Genomic DNA, 17,701 nt, shown 5'->3' with positions numbered 1-17,701 from the left:
TTAATGTTCTATGTGAAGGAGGAATAGCCATGTGCCCCTCCTTGCCTCTCTGTGGCTGGTGACTGACCCCTACAGAGCTTGAGAAAGCTGCAAATGGTTTTTCAGTTGGGTGGGGCAGGGCATCACCTTGCTTGCTTGTAGGCTTCATCAGGAAATGTAGAAAGATAATTGTCTTTGACCCCAGCTTTCCTCTTTGCTGTTATACAGCAGACCTAATGGCAACATCTCTCCAGCCCAGACAGAATAAGGCTGACAATAGTAGGCTTCCCATTTTGTGCAGATCACATCTTTTTTCAACTGAGCCACAGGAGCACCACCAAATTTAAATGTGTTCAAAAATGATCTAATCTTCAGCTATTCAAAACTAGGCAATGTAGACCAGCATTCAGAATCAGTCCCCAGCAAGACTTGATTTTGGAAGTGGAGCCAACAGAATAATGACTGGTCTTGACTTACAGTGCCTCGTGGGCTCAGCCTCTGATAAATGGCCGTGATAAGCAGGCTGCAGACCAGTGGGCCCCCAGGGTTCCTAGTTACAGAGGCTGCCATCTCATCAGCCCCTTTGTGTGCCTGAAAGTGTGCAACATGAAGGCTTTCCATCGCCTGGACCTGGCATTACCCCCATCCATGAGTCCTTGCATTATCTCATACTTTCAGTGTTCTTTGTTTCAAAACCATGCAGCTGAGCGGGTGAATGCGGTTCTCAGGGCCATGCCTGCAACCCTGTCTGTCGTGCCATCAGTGGTGACTGTTCTGTTTCTTTCTCTCTCTAATGAAAACAACATCCACAGAGGGAAGCTGCTCATCCAGCAGACGTCTCCATCTCCAAAACTGCCTTGTACTCCCGCATCGGGCCCACCGAGGTGGAGAAACCCCCCGGCCTTCTGTTCCAGCAGCCAGACCTGGATTCTGCACTCCAAGTGGCCAGAGCAGAGGTATGAGACCTGTGGTGTCAAGGGCCATATTCTTGACCCCGGGATAGGGTCCGAGTCTGCCAGTTGTCCGTAACCATATTTACCCATGACGCTGCTCTTTGGAGACAGAGCGTCCTCTAAACACTGCAAGCTAGCTGGGTGGCACACCATGGCTTTTGATCTGCCTAGTTTCCATGCTAACGGGCATGGCTGACATGCTGTAGAAGACACCTCATCATAGTTGCTCCCCTGGGGGCCTTGGGGAAGTCTTCAATTCTCCTGCTTGGAGGATTCTCTGGATGGAATCCAGGTTTTGTGTGAGAAGTTTTCATCCCATGTGTATATGATGTGTCCTGGATTTGGTGAGAACTGAATGCTCATTTGGGCTCTGCCTTTCTCTTCTCCCCGACCCTAGGTTATCTCCAAGGAGAGAGAAGTCTCAGAGTGGAGGGACAAATATGAAGAGAGCAGGCGGGAAGTGATGGAAATGAGGTCAGTGGGGCTCAGCGTTCCTGCTGCCCAGAAGCGCCGTCTGTGGCTTCCTGGCAGCTCATGCTGAGGTGCCCTCACCCCCAGCAGGGTCTTCTGTAGAAAAAGTTCATTCTTCTATTATTCAAGGCTCGTATTTTTACATGGGAGTTTTTAAGAGATTTTCTTTTTAATTTAAAAAAAAAATTTTAAGACCAGGTTTCTCTGTGTAACAGTCCTAGCTGTTCTGGAACTTACTCTTTAGACCAGGCTGACCTCGAACTCATAGAGATCCGTGTGCACCATTGGCTCATTATTCTTAAATATGTGTGTCTGTGGGTGGAGTTAGTGTACATGAATGCAGGTGCCCTTGGAAGCCAGAGGCATCAGATCCCCCCAAAGTTGGAGCGTGGCTGAGAACCACCCAACATGGGTTCTAGAAACTGAACGTGGCTCTTCCTGGAACAACGTAAGCGCCTGACTGCTGAGCTGTCCTCCTTAGCTTCTGCAAGTGTTTTCAGACTAACACTATGCCCTAGAGAGTCCAGTCAGATGAATGTGTAGACAGTGAAAGTGTCTCCCCCAACTCCAGTCAGCTTGCATTCCTGTGTACATTTCCAGCATCAAGCAAAACACCTAGATCAGTGGTTCTCAACCCTCCTAATGCTGCAACCCTTTAATACAGTTCCTCATGGTGTGGTGACCCCCAACCATAAAATTATTTCATTGCTTCTTTATGACTGTAACTTTGCTGTTATAAATCATAGTGTAAATATCTGATATGCCATCCCCAAATGGGTCGTGGCCCACAGGTTGAGAACCACCAACCTAAGTGATGACAGTCACCATCATGTCTTCCTGAAACCTCATTCTCGCTCTGCTTCCCACTGCCGCTCTCTTGAGGACACCATTGAGCAGGCAAACCCTGCATCCCGAGAGGACTGCTCTTGTAGAGGGATGCTTGACACCTGGCTGTTTTCATCTGGGGAAGATGCCAGGCATGATGGTGGCGCACGCCTTTAATCCCAGCACTTGGGAGGCGGAGGCAGGCGGATCTCTGTGAGTTCAGGGCTAGTCTGGTCTGTATAATGAGTTCCAGACCAGCCAAGGTTATAATGAGACCCAGTCTCACCAACCCACTCTTTAAAAAAATAATTTTTTTTTTTTTTTTTTTTTTTTTTTTTTTTTTTTTTTAGTTTAAAAGTGCAAGGGAGCTGGGCAGTGGTGGCGCACGCCTTTAATGCCAGCACTCAGGAGGCAGAGCCAGGTGGATCTCTGTGAGTTCGAGGCCAGCCTGGTCTACAGAGCAAGATCCAGGACAGGCACCAAAACTACACAGAGAAACCCTGTCTTGAAAAACCAAAAAATAAAAATAATAAAAATAAAAATGCAAGGGAATAAGAAGTAGCATCTTATATACTTTGAGGAGCGTCCACTCCATCAGAGGAGACGATACAGAGAGAATGTTAGGGAACTCCAAGAGAAATCAGGAAAGGCTTCCTGGAGAAGAGAACATTTGACTTAGACCTTGAGAAACAGATTCTGTGAGGTAGAAATAGGAGGAAGTACACAAACAACCTGGGTATACTTGGGATGAGAAAGCCTAGTTCAAGGAAGAAATGTCTGTCCATGTTGAGCCACTGTGTCCACAAGCTGGTGGTAAGCTTGTGGAGGAGGCGAGACCTGGGTGTCGAAGACTTCAGCCATCAGGTGGCAGATCTGGCCTTTTGTTTCACATAGTGAACAGTGGGGGTGTTGCAGGGTTGGACAGTGCACTGGATTGAGGGTTGTATGCCAGGAAACCAAACTTGTTGATGAGTACAAGGACGCGTACAGAGCGTGCGAGGCTTATACTGTCCAGCTGTGGGGTGGAGATTTAGCACGATCCTGTTATTAGAGTTCAGCATGCCTTTGCCTTTCTTCCAGGAAAATCGTGGCTGAATATGAGAAGACCATCGCACAGATGATCGGTGGGTGTTGTGACTGGAGTGCTCAGGCCCAAACTATAGGGAGGGGGGAGTGTAATTGGGGTGGGGGTTGGGTGACAAGGCTCTGAGCCAGTTCCTTTAAGAGCAGGGACCAGAGCAGCTGTACTTGTGGCTGTAGCCTGGAGATACCCCCAGGAATATACTTCACACTACCCAGTGTCTGCTGAGCCCTCATTTGCCCAGCCAGGGGTGATCCACCATGTTGGGAAGGAGTCTGGGTTTGGCCACTGGGATGTGTGGGGTTCTGGGATTTTGCTTGCAGAAAAGCATAGAATTAAAACCCCTAAACCCTAATTTAGTTTAGAGTTAAATGATTAAGTACCCATATACTTTAACCAGTAGTCTTAGAACCAGGATGGAATCTGTGGCAAGTCCCTACCCAATACCCTTCCTCTGTGGCTGGCAGACCCTGTTAGCCAATCCCAGCTCTCCCTTATAGAACACCTCCATCACAACACTGCATCCCTGACAGCCAGAGCTGACAGATTGCTTAGGCCTTCAAAGAAAGAAGGCCCCACATTAGCAAGTGACACACAATGACCTTCCTTCCTTCCTTCCTTCCTTCCTTCCTTCCTTCCTTCCTTCCTTCCTCCCTCCGTCCCTCCCTCCCTCCCTATCCTCTCTCTCTAAAATGAAAATCAGTCTTGGAGACGTTCCAAAGTCCAGTTTTTTATAGTAATAGTCTTGGGGAACTGGTATTTATTGATTTATGTCAAGCTATCTGTTTACTTGATTAGATTCATGATAATCAGTTTTTAAAAGTAATTTTACCCGCCTAAGGATTTGTGGGGTAAACCTGCAAGTCACTGCAAACCAAGTATTCTGGCTGGACGTGCATGAGCAGGTCCCCTAGGAGACCCCTTAGCAAATGTTTGGCTTTTTGAGTTCCACCCATCTGTGGTTTATCCCAAGATAAACAACACAGTAGCCTTTGAAGTAGCAAGAAGGCCAATGGTTGAATGGCTTACTCTCTCAGGAGTGTTAATTGTGGCTTAAGTTAATCAAGGCTTTCACCTGGAGCCCCTGCGCCCCCTCAGGCACATTCAGCTACATTGATCCCATGGTGGATGCATCACATCAGACGAGCTTAGTGATGAGATAAAAACTTTGAAACTCTGGGAATTGTAAGTGCTGGCCAAAGCACTGGAGAGGAGGCATGCTTATCTCTCAGCCTGGAAAGGGTTGCCAGACCTTTGGGCTCCTGGTGTCTTGGGGTGTGAGTGTCCTTGAGATGACATGGTCAGATGCAGGTGTGGTGTTGAGGGGGAAAGGTGTGAGCTTTGGCTCCTGAGGGAATGCTGCCACAGCCGGCTTGTAGCACACAGCTAGGGACTTTGAGAGATGCAGGAGCCCGCCCTGGAGGGCTCCAAGCATGAGGGGCTTCTCTGGTGGATCTCTCAGGATAGCCTGCCATTATGGTCATAAAGATGACTAGATGCCGAGGCCTGCTTCTCAGATAAATTGTGGCTGACAGAAGTTAGAACATTTTGTTCTTCGACAACCAGAGGAGTGGGTATCAGAGGCAGGTGTGTTTCCTATTTAGACTCTTTGAACAGTTTCCTGTTCTCAAGAGAACCCCCAGAATGGCGCAATGAGACTACTGCAACATCCCCAGCTGGGAGGTCATCACTCAGTTAACAGCCCTACTGTGTGGGGAGTCACTAGCCTTACGCGCCAGCCTCTCCCTCATCTGCTTTTCCAAAGCTTTTCTAATCCCGGAAAATTGTATGTCAGTTGCTATGGAAGGTGACCGGGTGGTGAGGACACCAGGTATTTCAGGGTCCACAGAGCCAGCCTGTGACATGACTGGGAAGGTGGGTGGACCTGCCTGCCTTCAAGGAAAGTGAATCTCTTCACTTACAGAAACCCACCCACGGGCCTCATCTGGACCCTGTGTCTCCATCCCATTTTCATTCCACCTGCCCAGCAAGGAGAACTTGGGCCTGAGAGCTTGGCAGCTTAGGGCCAGGATGAATGTAGAAGTGTTCCAAAGTAGACCCTGGTTCTTCTGAGCCATGCCCGCCCTCCTCCCACGTAGCTTTCGGATGCCCCACACCTCATCCCTCCTCACCAGCTCCTCTGAAGGAAGTGTGCCTTAATAGGTGTGTTTTAATAAAACTCCTTGGAATTTAGGACAAAAAGGAACCTCTGTGCTTTCTGCATTCCAGATTGTTGCAAATTTTTTTTTGTTTTGTTTTTGCTTTCCTAACAACTGCCCTGATTATCTGTTTTGCTTCCATTTTCTGTTGCTTCTTGCCCTTTGCTTGCAAAACAAACAGGCAAGCCTGGTAAGTAAATGCTCCCCACCCCCACCCCCTCTGATCCCTGCCCATTGCAACCCCCCCCCCCTTGTGTTTTGTTTTTCTGGTTTGGTTATTTTTGCTTTTGTGTACTGGCTGCATTCCCCACCCGGTTTAATAGTGGTCTGCCTGCGAGCACCAGAAAACTGTATCAGGGTTGAGAGTGCAGCGTCCCTTGGGCTGACCCTGATTGCCTGACTTTAAGAGCCTAACTTCCTTGGTCACGCAGAAGGTGTGTGCTGCATTGCCACTGCCTGGCTCCTGGGGACTGGGCAGTTCTATTTTTAACAGCGGCAAAAGGAAAGCTGAGGCTAGGCGACATCTTAGATGCAGGAAATCAGATGGACTCCGCTTGATAAATGGCTCCTTCAGCCTGTCTGGTGAAATGTAGACGTGACCGCCAGTCAGCTCAGAATGTACATCGTATGGCATGCTGGGAATAAAGGAAAGGGCTAAAATCTGGGTAATAAAAACTAGTGAAACTTGAAAATGCTCTCTCTCTTAGGAGTGTAGCTGTAGGAAGTAGACAAAAGGCGGTGCTTCCCAAGTCATTGTGACACACTGTCCCACCTAGTCAGGGGGGATGTTAAGGGACAGTGGTGCTGTTGATAACAGGTCGCTGATTGCCCAGATGGTGCCTGGGTGCCAAGACCTTTGTCTTTTTTAGTCTCTCCGAATGCTATGGCTTAGAAACATTGCCATCCCCTGGTTCTGGTGAGGAGACTCAGTGTGTTTGAGAGACTTGCCCGAGGTCATATAGCAGAAAAGTATCAGAGTTGAGGTTCACATTGGTCTGTTAGATTTCAGAGTCACTGCGCTTGATGGCTTCTGGCTGCTGCAGTGAACCCTGGGATCATAGAGGTGGGATGGAGGGACATTAGGTGTCTCCTAGGCCCGTGGTTTTCCAGGCAGGGCTCTGGGCCAGCTACATCTGGATCTCTTATTACTTGTGCAGATCCCCAGCCCCACTCTGACCTGCTAAGTCAAAAAGCAGGATGAACATGTCTGTTTGAATGGCCCTTTGAATGCGTGCTCACTTCTGACAGCCACCTTGCTTTGTAGACAAGGCTTTGGAACCATAAAATATCAGGGCTTTTCAACATGTTTCTGTCAAGCTTGGAGATAAAATTCAGGCTGTGACCCCACCATGCCACACAGCAGTACCATGCCAAACTTAAGACACAGCAAGATGCCAGTCTATCAGAAACGGAATGGAATATAGCCCAAATCCAAACTTCCTGCTGTTCCTGATGGGAACCATCCAGGTCCATCACTGCAGGAGGGAACAGTCCAGGACCTTCACTGCAGGAGGGAACAGTCCAGGTCCATCACTGCAGGAGGGAACAGTCCAGGTCCATTGTTGCAGGAGGGAACTGTCCAGGTCCATGGTTGCAGGAGGGAACAGTCCAGGTCCATCATTGCAGGAGGGAACAGTCCAGGTCCATCACTGCAGGAGGGAACAGTCCAGGTCCATCACTGCAGGAGGGAACAGTCCAGGTCCATCACTGCAGGAGGGAACAGTCCAGGTCCATCACTGCAGGAGGGAACAGTCCAGGTCCATCACTGCAGGAGGGAACAGTCCAGGTCCATCACTGCAGGAGGGAACCATCCGGGTCCATCACTGCAGAAGGGAACAGTCCAGGTCCATCATTGCAGGAGGGAACAGTCCAGGTCCATCGTTGCAGGAGGGAACAGTCCAGGTCCATCATTGCAGGAGGGAACAGTCCGGGTCCATCATTGCAGGAGGGAACCATCCGGGTCCATCATTGCAGGAGGGAACCGTCCGGGTCCATCATTGCAGGAGGGAACCATCCGGGTCCATCATTGCAGGAGGGAACCATCTGGGTCCATTGTTGCAGGAGGGAACCATCTGGGTCCATTGTTGCAGGAGACTTGGATGGAGTTTAGTCATGGCTGTGCTTTTGTCTTTGGATCTGACTCTGGGCTGTGCTGATCCCTCAGTGAACAAATGACTTTGTTGTTCAAATACTTTCCCCTTCTGTAAGACAGGGACAAGAAAACCTTGTACGGGTCACTGTGGCCGCCCTTGTTTGTGCACTGCATGGATCACGTAGCAGCATCACTTGTATGGAGGTGTTTTGTGTGCCCAGAGCAGTGAACCAGACAGACCTACTGTCAGCCCCTGAGGAGAGTGGCCAGGTTGCTTTTCCCAAACACCTGACAGGCTCAACTGAAGGGAAGATTGTGATGTTTGCCTAACAGCTTCAGAACAGTCAGCCATCATGGTGGTAAGGGCATGCAGTTCATAACTTGACAGACAAGAAGCAGAGAAAAGAGATACAGAAAGAAGCTAGGACAAGATCAGCCCCAAGGACTTGACCCTAGTGACCTACTTCCTCCAGGCTTGCCCCACCTCCTACTTCCTGCCACCTCTTGGTAACACCAAGTGTTCTGAAGATGCATGCATTCACAAGCACACCCAACGTATGCTGTGCTAACCTGACAAAATTACCATCAGAAGAGGCAGCAGGAAGCCCTGTGTCCCAGGCCTGTGGCAGGGAAAGTTGGAATATAACAGAGCCAGAACCCACAACTGGACCAACCACACATGCACACACAGGCATATGTTTTCACACGACAAATGGAAAGGAAGTGATTGAGAAATCAGAGACAAGTGAATGGGAGACCCTTGGGAGTTTCCAAGGGCTCCTGAGCTCTGGGGCAGGAGCTGTCTGTGGTAGTGGGCTGTCAGGGCTGGAGCAAGTGTGTGGGGTGCAGCCTGGGTTTTATTCTCAATACACGAGGAGCTCTCTACAGGCAGACTCCGAGCAGAGTGAGATGGCCACGTTTGCAGTTGAGGCTGGCAGCTGCTGCTGCTGTCACTGTTAACAGTTCCAGATGTCATTTTCCCATTAACAGCCAGCTCTAAGCCAGTCCTGGGCAATAGATGGCACCCTCCTAGGTGACCTGGGAGTGACAAAGGTCTGCTGGGCTGCTTGTTTTCTCCCAGGAGCTCTTGGTGCTGAAGAGGGGAGCTAGGCGGTGTCATAGGGTCTGCTATCACCAAGAAAGTAAAGCGCGCCTTGCCTACTCCAGCTACACCTCGGCTAGAGGGTGGTGCACAGGTTGGAAGTTGTATTCATGTCAGAGACAGTTTGTCCCATAGTGTAGAGACACCTGAGGTCATTGTGGGGTGGCTGAGGGTCAGAGATGGGCGAGAGCAGAGCTGTTGCTCAGGCTGGTACCAGTAACTGAACTGAGCCCCAGTGGAACTGGGCTGCCTGGCTGAGAAATGAACTTTACCAATACTGTCTTGGTTTGCCTAGCATGTGGTACTTTCTACAGCCAAGAAGTCAGTGTTACCATGAACAGAATTCCAGGCCTTGGGGGTGTTCTAGGGACAGAGAAACCTCTTTCTCCCAATGACTTATATCTGTCTTGATACCATTTAGGAAGTTACCCCTAAGGCCCACCACAGCACCTTTAATCTCATCTTCCCAGGAAATACAGTAGTAATGTTTTCCTTCTGACCCCATGTGGATCTGCTTAGTGAAGGAAAAGTAGATTCACGGGGTGGGTCTCCAGTGTAGATGTGCAAGGGGCCGCACTGGTCGGGTTAAAGATTCCCCACATGATCCGTCATGATCTTCAGTCTGTGGTGTCAGGTCTGTGAGTTTTGTCTCGTTGGAACCCTCTGGGAGGGAGGGCTTGTGGGTTCATTCCAAGGAAACACTTGCGTTGCGCTTGAGTAGACGTAGTTTGGATTGAATTGGCCCCATTGTCTGACTTCTGTCTCTCCTGCCAGAGGACGAACAGAGAGAGAAATCGGTCTCCCACCAAACCGTGCAGCAGCTGGCCCTGGAGAAGGAGCAAGCCCTGGCTGACCTGAACTCCGTGGAAAAGTCTCTGGCTGACCTCTTCAGGAGATATGAGAAGATGAAGGAGGTCCTGGAAGGCTTCCGCAAGGTGTGCCTGCAGAGTCTGGGTCGGGGTGGAGAAGCAACAGCAGGGTTTTTGTTTTTGTTTTTTGCTGGGGGGGTGGGGAGTATGTGGATGAGAATTCAGGAAGCCCATCCTGAGCCGTCACAAACAGAAGCTCTACTGAGGTGAAGGAGTCAGATTTGGCTGTTTGGGGTGTTCTGGTGTGCCCCTCAGCATCTCTTCTTGTGGCCCTGCCGTACCAGAATGAAGAGGTGCTGAAGAAATGTGCACAGGAGTACCTATCCCGAGTGAAGAAAGAGGAACAGAGGTACCAGGCCCTGAAGGTGCACGCGGAAGAGAAACTGGACAGGTAACTGGCCCCTCACTCAGGCCCCAGCGGCACTCGGACATTGGCTTGCAAAGGGTAGCTAATCTTTATGTCTTGGACTAAGATCTCACTCGGCCACCATCCACTGGGATAAGCGAAGGATTACGTTGTGATGTCAGGGGCACCCTTACACACATCGCGATAGGGGAGGGATTCTTAGAGTTCTTATGTTTGGGCTCTCGTTAGTGTGGCTGGATTCGGACCTACGGGAGCAGGGAGAGAGGTATCCACGAGGCCGCCTACCATGCTCCTTGTTCCAACAGGGCCAATGCAGAGATTGCCCAGGTTCGAGGCAAGGCCCAGCAGGAACAAGCAGCCTACCAAGCTAGCCTGCGGAAGGAGCAGCTTCGAGTGGACGCTCTAGAAAGAACACTGGAGCAGAAGGTGAGAGGGTGAGGGTCGGGAACCCAGAGTTGGGAGGCCGCTCGCTCTCCGGCCCTCGCCAGTCCGTCTGGTAATGCAGGCCGCGAGACTGGGAGCGGGCTCCAAAGCAAGGCCAGAGCAGCTTCCGTATAAACTCATGCCTCGTGACCATACCCGTGTTAGGTCTGGGTTTTTTCCTTTCTGCCTGTCCTGGAATGGCAGCCCGTATGGGTTGTTTGTTTGTTTTTTGTTTTTGTTTCCCATTTCTCATTTCTCCACAACACCATTTGTCAAGTATTTGTCAAACGCTGTTGGCATGATGGACATTGGCCTGGAACCTTTTCAACTATCATTCTTGCCAGGGAATAGGTGAGGAACCCACTGTCCTCCTGACGGAGGATGGGCAGTGGCAGGGCTGGGCACATTCGGATGTCCTCCACGTGTGTGATCAGTGGCTGAACCTCCTCAGGCCGCTCAGCCTGCGCCTAGCTTTCCTGATTTCCTGTGTGGTACATAGTCTGCTGTATGCACAGTTTCCCCGGGTGTACCAGTGAAGACTTCTGCCATCCCAGAAACGCTCCACTTCCATGTGGTCCAAAGCGGGCAGGGTGTCTAGGCTGAGTTTCAGTGACCTTTGCTCTGGTAGGTACTGGCTGTCTCCTGCTAGGTGCTATCAGAGAAAGCCTGGCAATGAAGCTGGTCAGCTGCTCACACACTCCACCAATCGTATGGCCCTGGCGAGCCTCACTCTCCATCTCGATTCCTTGGTCCTCTTTAGCCCCGAAAATACTTTGGATGAGAGAATTTCCCTGATATCAAGTGTGGTACTAACCTCACCCCACTTTAAAAAAAAAAAAAAAAGGGAAAAAAAAACTTACAAAATCATTTTTAGCCCTGGCTCTGAGGATGCAGAAGAATGACTGCTGGTCAGTCAACCACAAGAAGTATGTTTTAGAAAGAAAAGGCTAGACCAGGGACCTATGCCAGCTACTGCAGCCGCCTGTGATTTCTGGGCTCTGCTGACTGTTCAGAATGGGCACCGTCGTAGAGACCAGACTCAGCTGCAAACCCAAGCATGTGTTCACTCATTGATGATCACCGCGCATCATTATGTGGTTACTGTTGAGTCTGTGTTTATTTTTATAGAAATGGAATGTTCCATTAAAATAAAGACGCATTCCCTAGTCAGTCTGTGTGTCTGGGAAGTTGTCAGTGTTTAGAATCCTCGGGATGCGTTTAAATCACCACACTGTGTTAGTTCCTGAAGCAGGAGCCAGGACGGATGTTTCCAAGGCGGTTGGCCTGATCAGAACTGCAAAGGAAGGTGATGCTGTGTTTTCTGGTAGATTGAAATGCACAGATGCAAACACGTGGGGCCACGTGGTTTTGGATAATAGCAACGATAAAATGGATCTGCAAACATGATTTCATTTTGAACTAAGCTTCCGGAGGAAGGAATAATTAATCACGGTGTTCGCCCCTGGAGGACAGTAGATCCATATAACAAACAAGGCTTGTCTTACAGAGACTCAGAAACGCATTCACCAGGCAGGTCAGTGTGAAGATGCCGGGCTCCGCAATAGGGCAGTTTACCCATTGGTGGCTGATGGTGCTGGGTTTCAACTCATCCTCTAGATGTGGATCTCCAGTGCTTCCGCCGTGAGCCGCTGCACATTAAGTTTTTAATAGACGTGAGAACAAAGCTGTGTGGTTGCAAGCACAACTTGAATTTGTGTTCCAGGCTGGCCACATCTGTTCCTGTTGGACTGGCTGGGTAATCTTACGCACAGCACTTAACCTCTCTGAGCCTCAGGTTCCTCACTGAAAAATGGCGTAACACTGGCTTCCTTTAAAGGGCCAGTGTGAGAACTGAGCTTAGTGATTGGCATGTGGTATTCACAGGATGAAGACAGGCATTCATGTCCATCAGAGGGGATTGGTAGTCAGGGCTTTCAGCACCTGTGTGGACTGAGGTCTAAGATTTACGTTTGGGCAGGAGGTGAGCCATGGCCAGGCAGCTGGGAGATGGTGCTTTCCCCCCATGACAGCTCAGGTTTCTCCCCTGTGTGGGCACTGTGGTATGGAGTGCTGGAGTCCTAACGCGGGGACGGCCGTGGACTGAGCTGGGACACATTGCAGGAGGTTCTAGGAAAGGGGCTGGTGGAGGCCAGCCCTCTTCAGCATCTCAAAGGAAAACTAGCTGAAAATGTACATGAGATGCAGGTCTTCCATCCTCTTGGAGGGCCGCTGGGCACTTATGCGTGAACAAAGGCAGCCTTGGGCTGCTGGCTGGATTCCAGCTGGATTCCTTTCCTACAGGGCAGGAACTGCTGCACATTTATCTGTACGCACGTATGTAGCTGCCTTTGATTGGGCTTCAAAGATGAGCAAAGGATGGCTTCTGCATGAGACTTTTGCCTCCAGGACACCAGGACACATGCTGTGGGAGCCCACAGAGGTTTCCTAATGAGAGCTGAGCTTGCTTTACACAGCAGGGCTGCGTTAGGGGATGCCTTGACCACGTGCATGGTTACCAGGTGCCTGGGATGGTCTGCACTTGGCTGCACTGGGGGGATGTTCCTTTGCTCCAGCCCTTGGCATTTCTATAAATAGTCCTTTAGAAGAGACAGAGGGGCTGGTGGGTTTTGACCCAGGCCCTCCCAAGGCTATCCTGTATTTCTGTCTCTCTCCTCTGTATTTCTCCCTCCTCAAGAATACCCTGGGAGAAAAAGTGGGGGCTGGTCCCCCACACCACACCACATACTGAGTATGTTCTAAATAACGCTAGCATTTCCCTAAACTCCTGGACCTTTGTCAGGAAAGCCATGAACTAGCTTAGGCCAGCTCTTCTTCACCCCGGACCTCAGACTTCGGGGACAAGGACTGTACTAGGTAACCCTCCGCTGTGGTCTGCTCCCTGTGCCTTTACATTTACACGACCCCACGTTTCTGACCTCATGTCATTCTTACTACATTTTAAAGATGAGGAAGCTGAGGTTCAGACTTGCCCAAGCTCACCCAGCCATAGGATGTAAACTTGGCTTGCTTCCCGTTATTTCCTCCAATTACTCTAGGGAACCTTAGGGGAGACCAGAAGACTGGGTAGATTCTGATTGACTAGTAATAGCAGTAATAGCTGTTGTTGAGACAGGATCTCACTGTGTCCTTGGTGACCCGGTACTCACAATGTAGATCAAGCTGACCTCAAACTCAGAGATCCTCTTGCCTCTGCTCGGCAAGGGCTGGGATTAAAGGCTTGCACCACCACACCTGACTTTCTTTTTGGTGTGTGGATGTCCATTTTTGCTGCTTGTGCATATACTATTTCAGAACACCTCCCTTGTCTTCCATTTTCAGAATAAAGAGATAGAAGAACTCACCAAGATTTGTGACGAACTGATTGCCAAAATGGGGAAAAGCTAACTTTGAACCAAGTGCTTGGACTTGGCCGTTGTGTGCAATACGACCGTCGGCACACTGTTGTCCTTCCGAGCCCGTGGACCGGTTGCTTCTCACTTTATATGCACTACTGTGTTCCCTTTCTAAATGAGGTTGGTTTGACCGTATGCAGTGCCGAGAACTACCAGGATTCCTTGCTATCCTTTTGCATTTTCTAGTATAATTCATAGCAAGTTGACCTCAGAGTTCCTGTATCAGGGAGACTGCCAGATTCTCTAATAAAAAGACAAATTGCTGACTTTGGCCTTGCCCTCTGGTGAGCAGCATCTGATGCGACATGAACGTATGCAGCCTGCATAGGGACTCTTGCCTTAAAGAGTGTACAATTGATCCACATTTGCTGGTTTGTTTGGTTTTTTTTAAATGCATGTTTCAAATAAAATTCTCTATTGTAAATAAATTTTTTTCTTTGAGTCTTGGCAGCGAGTGTGACTGTGAATTATTTTCTGGGAATGGCTGAGTCCTTTCTTGATCAGAATTTCTTTAGAGTTTATTAAAATGCGAAATCCCATGCACAAATATTAAAGAACAAAAGGAGAACCTGAGCCGGACCACAAGCCACTGGTCACACCTTCAAGGGCTCCCTTCCTTGCTCGAAAGGGCCCCGAGCATTCCTCTCCACCTTTGCCCTCAGTCACCAACATCCCCAGTGAAATCCCCGCCTCAGACCAAAACTCTCCTCTCAACTGGTTAGTGAACCGGTGACAGAATTCCCGTCACACTTTCTTGCCTCCATTAAGTCATATCAGACTTGGTTTCTGCCTCTTTCTGCCCTTTTCTTTGTCCATCGATCCAAATAGGATTTCCTTCATTATCGTGTCTGGGTTTGTAAGAGGAAGCAAATGAGAAATATTGATTCGGCTTAAATAATTAAGTGGATCTATTGGATTAGCTTAGATTTCATTTCTACAAAGCCTCGGCCATTAGGCAGAAATCTATTTCCTTTTATTATTGTACGAAGGAAGTAGCAAGTTGTCAGGCTTTCTTTCCTACCCCTTGGTGCCTGACCAACCCTGATACACGGCCTACTCCTCTGTAAGTGGTGAGGAAGGGCCAGAGATATCTGGTGGGAGGCACGTAATTAGCCACTTAGCAACCTGACTGCTGCCAGATTCCTTGATGCCACAACCTGTGTGTGACCTGTGACCTGCGAGGAGACCTCACATGAGACAAAGGATGAGCTAAGGAGGTAAGGAGGAGCTGGAAGGTAGTTGGTTTTCTGGGCTGCTGTCACAAATGCCCACAAACAGCAGCCGGGAACTGCAGAAGTTCAAAGTCAAAATGAGGTTGGGGCAGGCAAGGACAATCCATTCTGTCCCTCTCCCAGCTTGCTGTATCCCACCCAGCAACACTCCAACCTCTCAGTTCACACCACCTTCTCAACCTTTTGTGTTTCTATGTCTCAAACAGCCCTTCATAGTAAATGCTCTCACTACTGACTGAGCTGTACCTCCAGATCTCTTTTTATTTTCTTATTTTGAGACAAGGGATGCTCAAACTGGCATTGGACTCATTCTGTAGTCCAGACAGCCCTTGAATTTACAATCCTCCTGCCTCAGCCTCAGCTGGGTTTACAGGTATGTGCCACCATATCCAGTCCTTTATAAGAATACCATTATTGGACTTAGAGCCTATTGAAAATTCAGGGTGATCTCATCTTGAGATCCACAATTCCGTCTGCAAAGGCCGTTTCCAGGTACAGCCGTATTCACAGGGGTGCAGGGATTAGGGAATATGCATATATTTAATTTTCTTCGTTACATTACATATTGGTGTGTGAGTGAGGTCAGGGGACAGCTTTGGGGACTTGCTATGGAACACATGTGGAGAACTAGAACAGTTCTCACCTTTCACCATGGGGGTCCTGGGGAGCAGATGCAGGTAGGTCATCTGGCTTGGCGGTAAGAGCCGTTACCCACTGGGCCATGTGGACTGGTAGAGTGTGTGGTGTGGCTGAGTGTGAAAAGCAGACCCAAGCTCCCATGTTTTAGCTTAATGGTCCCCCTTTCTACCCCCAGGCACAGTAACTATGAGTCACATGTTGTAGAGGTACCCTGCTCCTATCAGGGCAGGTTTTAGACTACTTTGTCTGGGAGAGAAGATGGGGTGGAAGTCTCTGCTGTGACTTCCAAACAGATGAATCTCCGCCATCCAGGCAGCACAAGGACAGAGGGAGATAGACCCACTGTGGTTGGGCCATCAGCCCGGTGGTGATGGACTAGGGAGATAGACCCACTCTGGTTGGGCCGTCAGCCTGGCGGTGATGGACTAGAGAGACAGACCAACTCTGGTTGGGCCATCAGCCCGGTGGTGATGGACTAGGGAGATAGACCCACTCTGGTTGGGCCGTCAGCCTGGTGGTGATGGACTACGTCTTTGGGTCCTTTTCCTCTGTATGTGGGCTCTAATGGCAAAGCTCTGGTCCCACTGAACAGGGACAGGGAACTGCCTCCGTCACCCTGCCCAGTACCCACTGCCTGGTCCTGCCAGTGAGGACCCAGAGTCCTCACTCTCACTGGCCATATCCATCCCTTCCCTTCCGGGATCCTCACCTCTACTGCTTCCTCTCTTATTTTCATCATTTAAGAAAAACATTTTTATTTCTAAAAGGATGACTAGTACAGGTAAGGAAAACATCCTAATTCCCAAACCAAGAAACTACAGGTGTTGTGGTCTTTGTCTTTCTTGGCATATGAAATACTTACCTAATTTTGTCGCTGTGCTGCTTTTAAGACATTTATCTGTTTGCTTATCCACCCAGCCTCAGGGTTCCATTCAGCTGACTATTTTCCCCATGTAATACTGTAATGTAACTGATGGTTATAATAAACAGCGCTGGTGGCAGCGCTGGTTACTGCATGGAAAGGTCACGGTCACAACAGAACCTAATGCTAGTTTTAGAGTTTTATTAGGAGGGAAAGGGGGAGAGAAGGAGGGGAGCCAGGCCTGGGGGTAGGGAGCAGATCAGGGAGCAGAGAGGGAACAGAGAGAGAACACAGAGAGAGGGTGGGGGTCCACATCCAGCTTTTTAAGGCACGTACGTAGCTACCAGTGCCTCCTAATGATGTAAGACGCAAGAACCCGAGATGTGCATGTGCTGGAGTGAGGGCAGGATCCTAACAGTGACTATCATATAAACTTATTCTTTTCTTAGTAAAATAATTAAAATATATACATAAAATGCCAAGCTGTCTAGAACAGTGGTTCTCAACCTTCCTAATGCTGTGACCCTTTAATAGTTTTTCACGTTGTGGTGACCCCAAACATTAAATTATTTTCATTGCTATTTCATAACTAATTTTGTTTTTGTTATGAATCATAATGTAAATATCTGTGTTTTCCAGTAGTCTTAAGCAATCCCCATGAAAAGATCATCTAACCCCTGAAGGGGTTGTGACCCACAGGTTGAGAACCACTGGTTTAGCATGTCATCAGAACAGTTGCCGCTTTTATTTTGGATGATTACAAGGTGGTGTTCAAGTCCCAGAATGATGATTCCATAGACGCTTCGTCAGAGATGACTGATGGTGACACTCCTGTGCATGGACAGGAGCCTGCTGGAAACTTCATGAGGTTTATGTGCTGATATTTTGTCTGTGATCTAACAAACAAAGCTTGCCTGAAGGTCAGCGTGCAGAGCTAAGCCATTTGTTAGCCATAGAGGCCAGGCAGTGGTGGCGCACACCTTTAATCCCAGCACTTGGGAGGCAGAGGCAGACGGATCTCTGTGAGTTCAAGGCCATCTTGGAGATCAATTAGGATTCACACAACAGGTTTATGTCCCTACACTGGACAGCAAAGTTAGCAGCTGTTGACTGGACTATCAGGCCCGAGTATGGAAAGACACATTCATTGGTATGTTTTGAATGAGAAATGTCCCCCATAGGCTCAGGCATTTGAATACTTGGTCCCCAGTTGGTGGTGGTGCTCGGAGAGGTT

At 49.2% G+C, this 17,701-nt stretch overlaps 1 protein-coding gene across 2 annotated transcripts in view; it reads left to right on the top strand.

Moving 5' to 3' along the window:
* Positions 1-14,184, top strand: part of Tacc2 (transforming acidic coiled-coil containing protein 2) — a 73,084-nt gene extending 58,900 nt beyond the window's left edge. For both annotated transcript variants that reach the window (XM_059265699.1, XM_059265710.1), the window contains 7 exons: positions 792-935; positions 1,330-1,406; positions 3,309-3,352; positions 9,437-9,597; positions 9,816-9,922; positions 10,204-10,324; positions 13,661-14,184. In XM_059265699.1, the coding sequence (XP_059121682.1) occupies positions 792-935; positions 1,330-1,406; positions 3,309-3,352; positions 9,437-9,597; positions 9,816-9,922; positions 10,204-10,324; positions 13,661-13,726 (720 nt within the window). In that variant the 3' untranslated portion in view covers positions 13,727-14,184. The remainder of the gene's footprint in view (positions 1-791; positions 936-1,329; positions 1,407-3,308; positions 3,353-9,436; positions 9,598-9,815; positions 9,923-10,203; positions 10,325-13,660) is intronic.
* Positions 14,185-17,701: the final 3,517 nt, after the last annotated feature.

Source organism: Peromyscus eremicus, chromosome 1, assembly GCF_949786415.1.
Source record: "Peromyscus eremicus chromosome 1, PerEre_H2_v1, whole genome shotgun sequence".
NCBI classification, from domain to species: domain Eukaryota; kingdom Metazoa; phylum Chordata; class Mammalia; order Rodentia; family Cricetidae; genus Peromyscus; species Peromyscus eremicus.
Note: the sequence above shows the minus strand (reverse complement) of the source record. Positions and strands in the feature narration are given on the sequence as shown.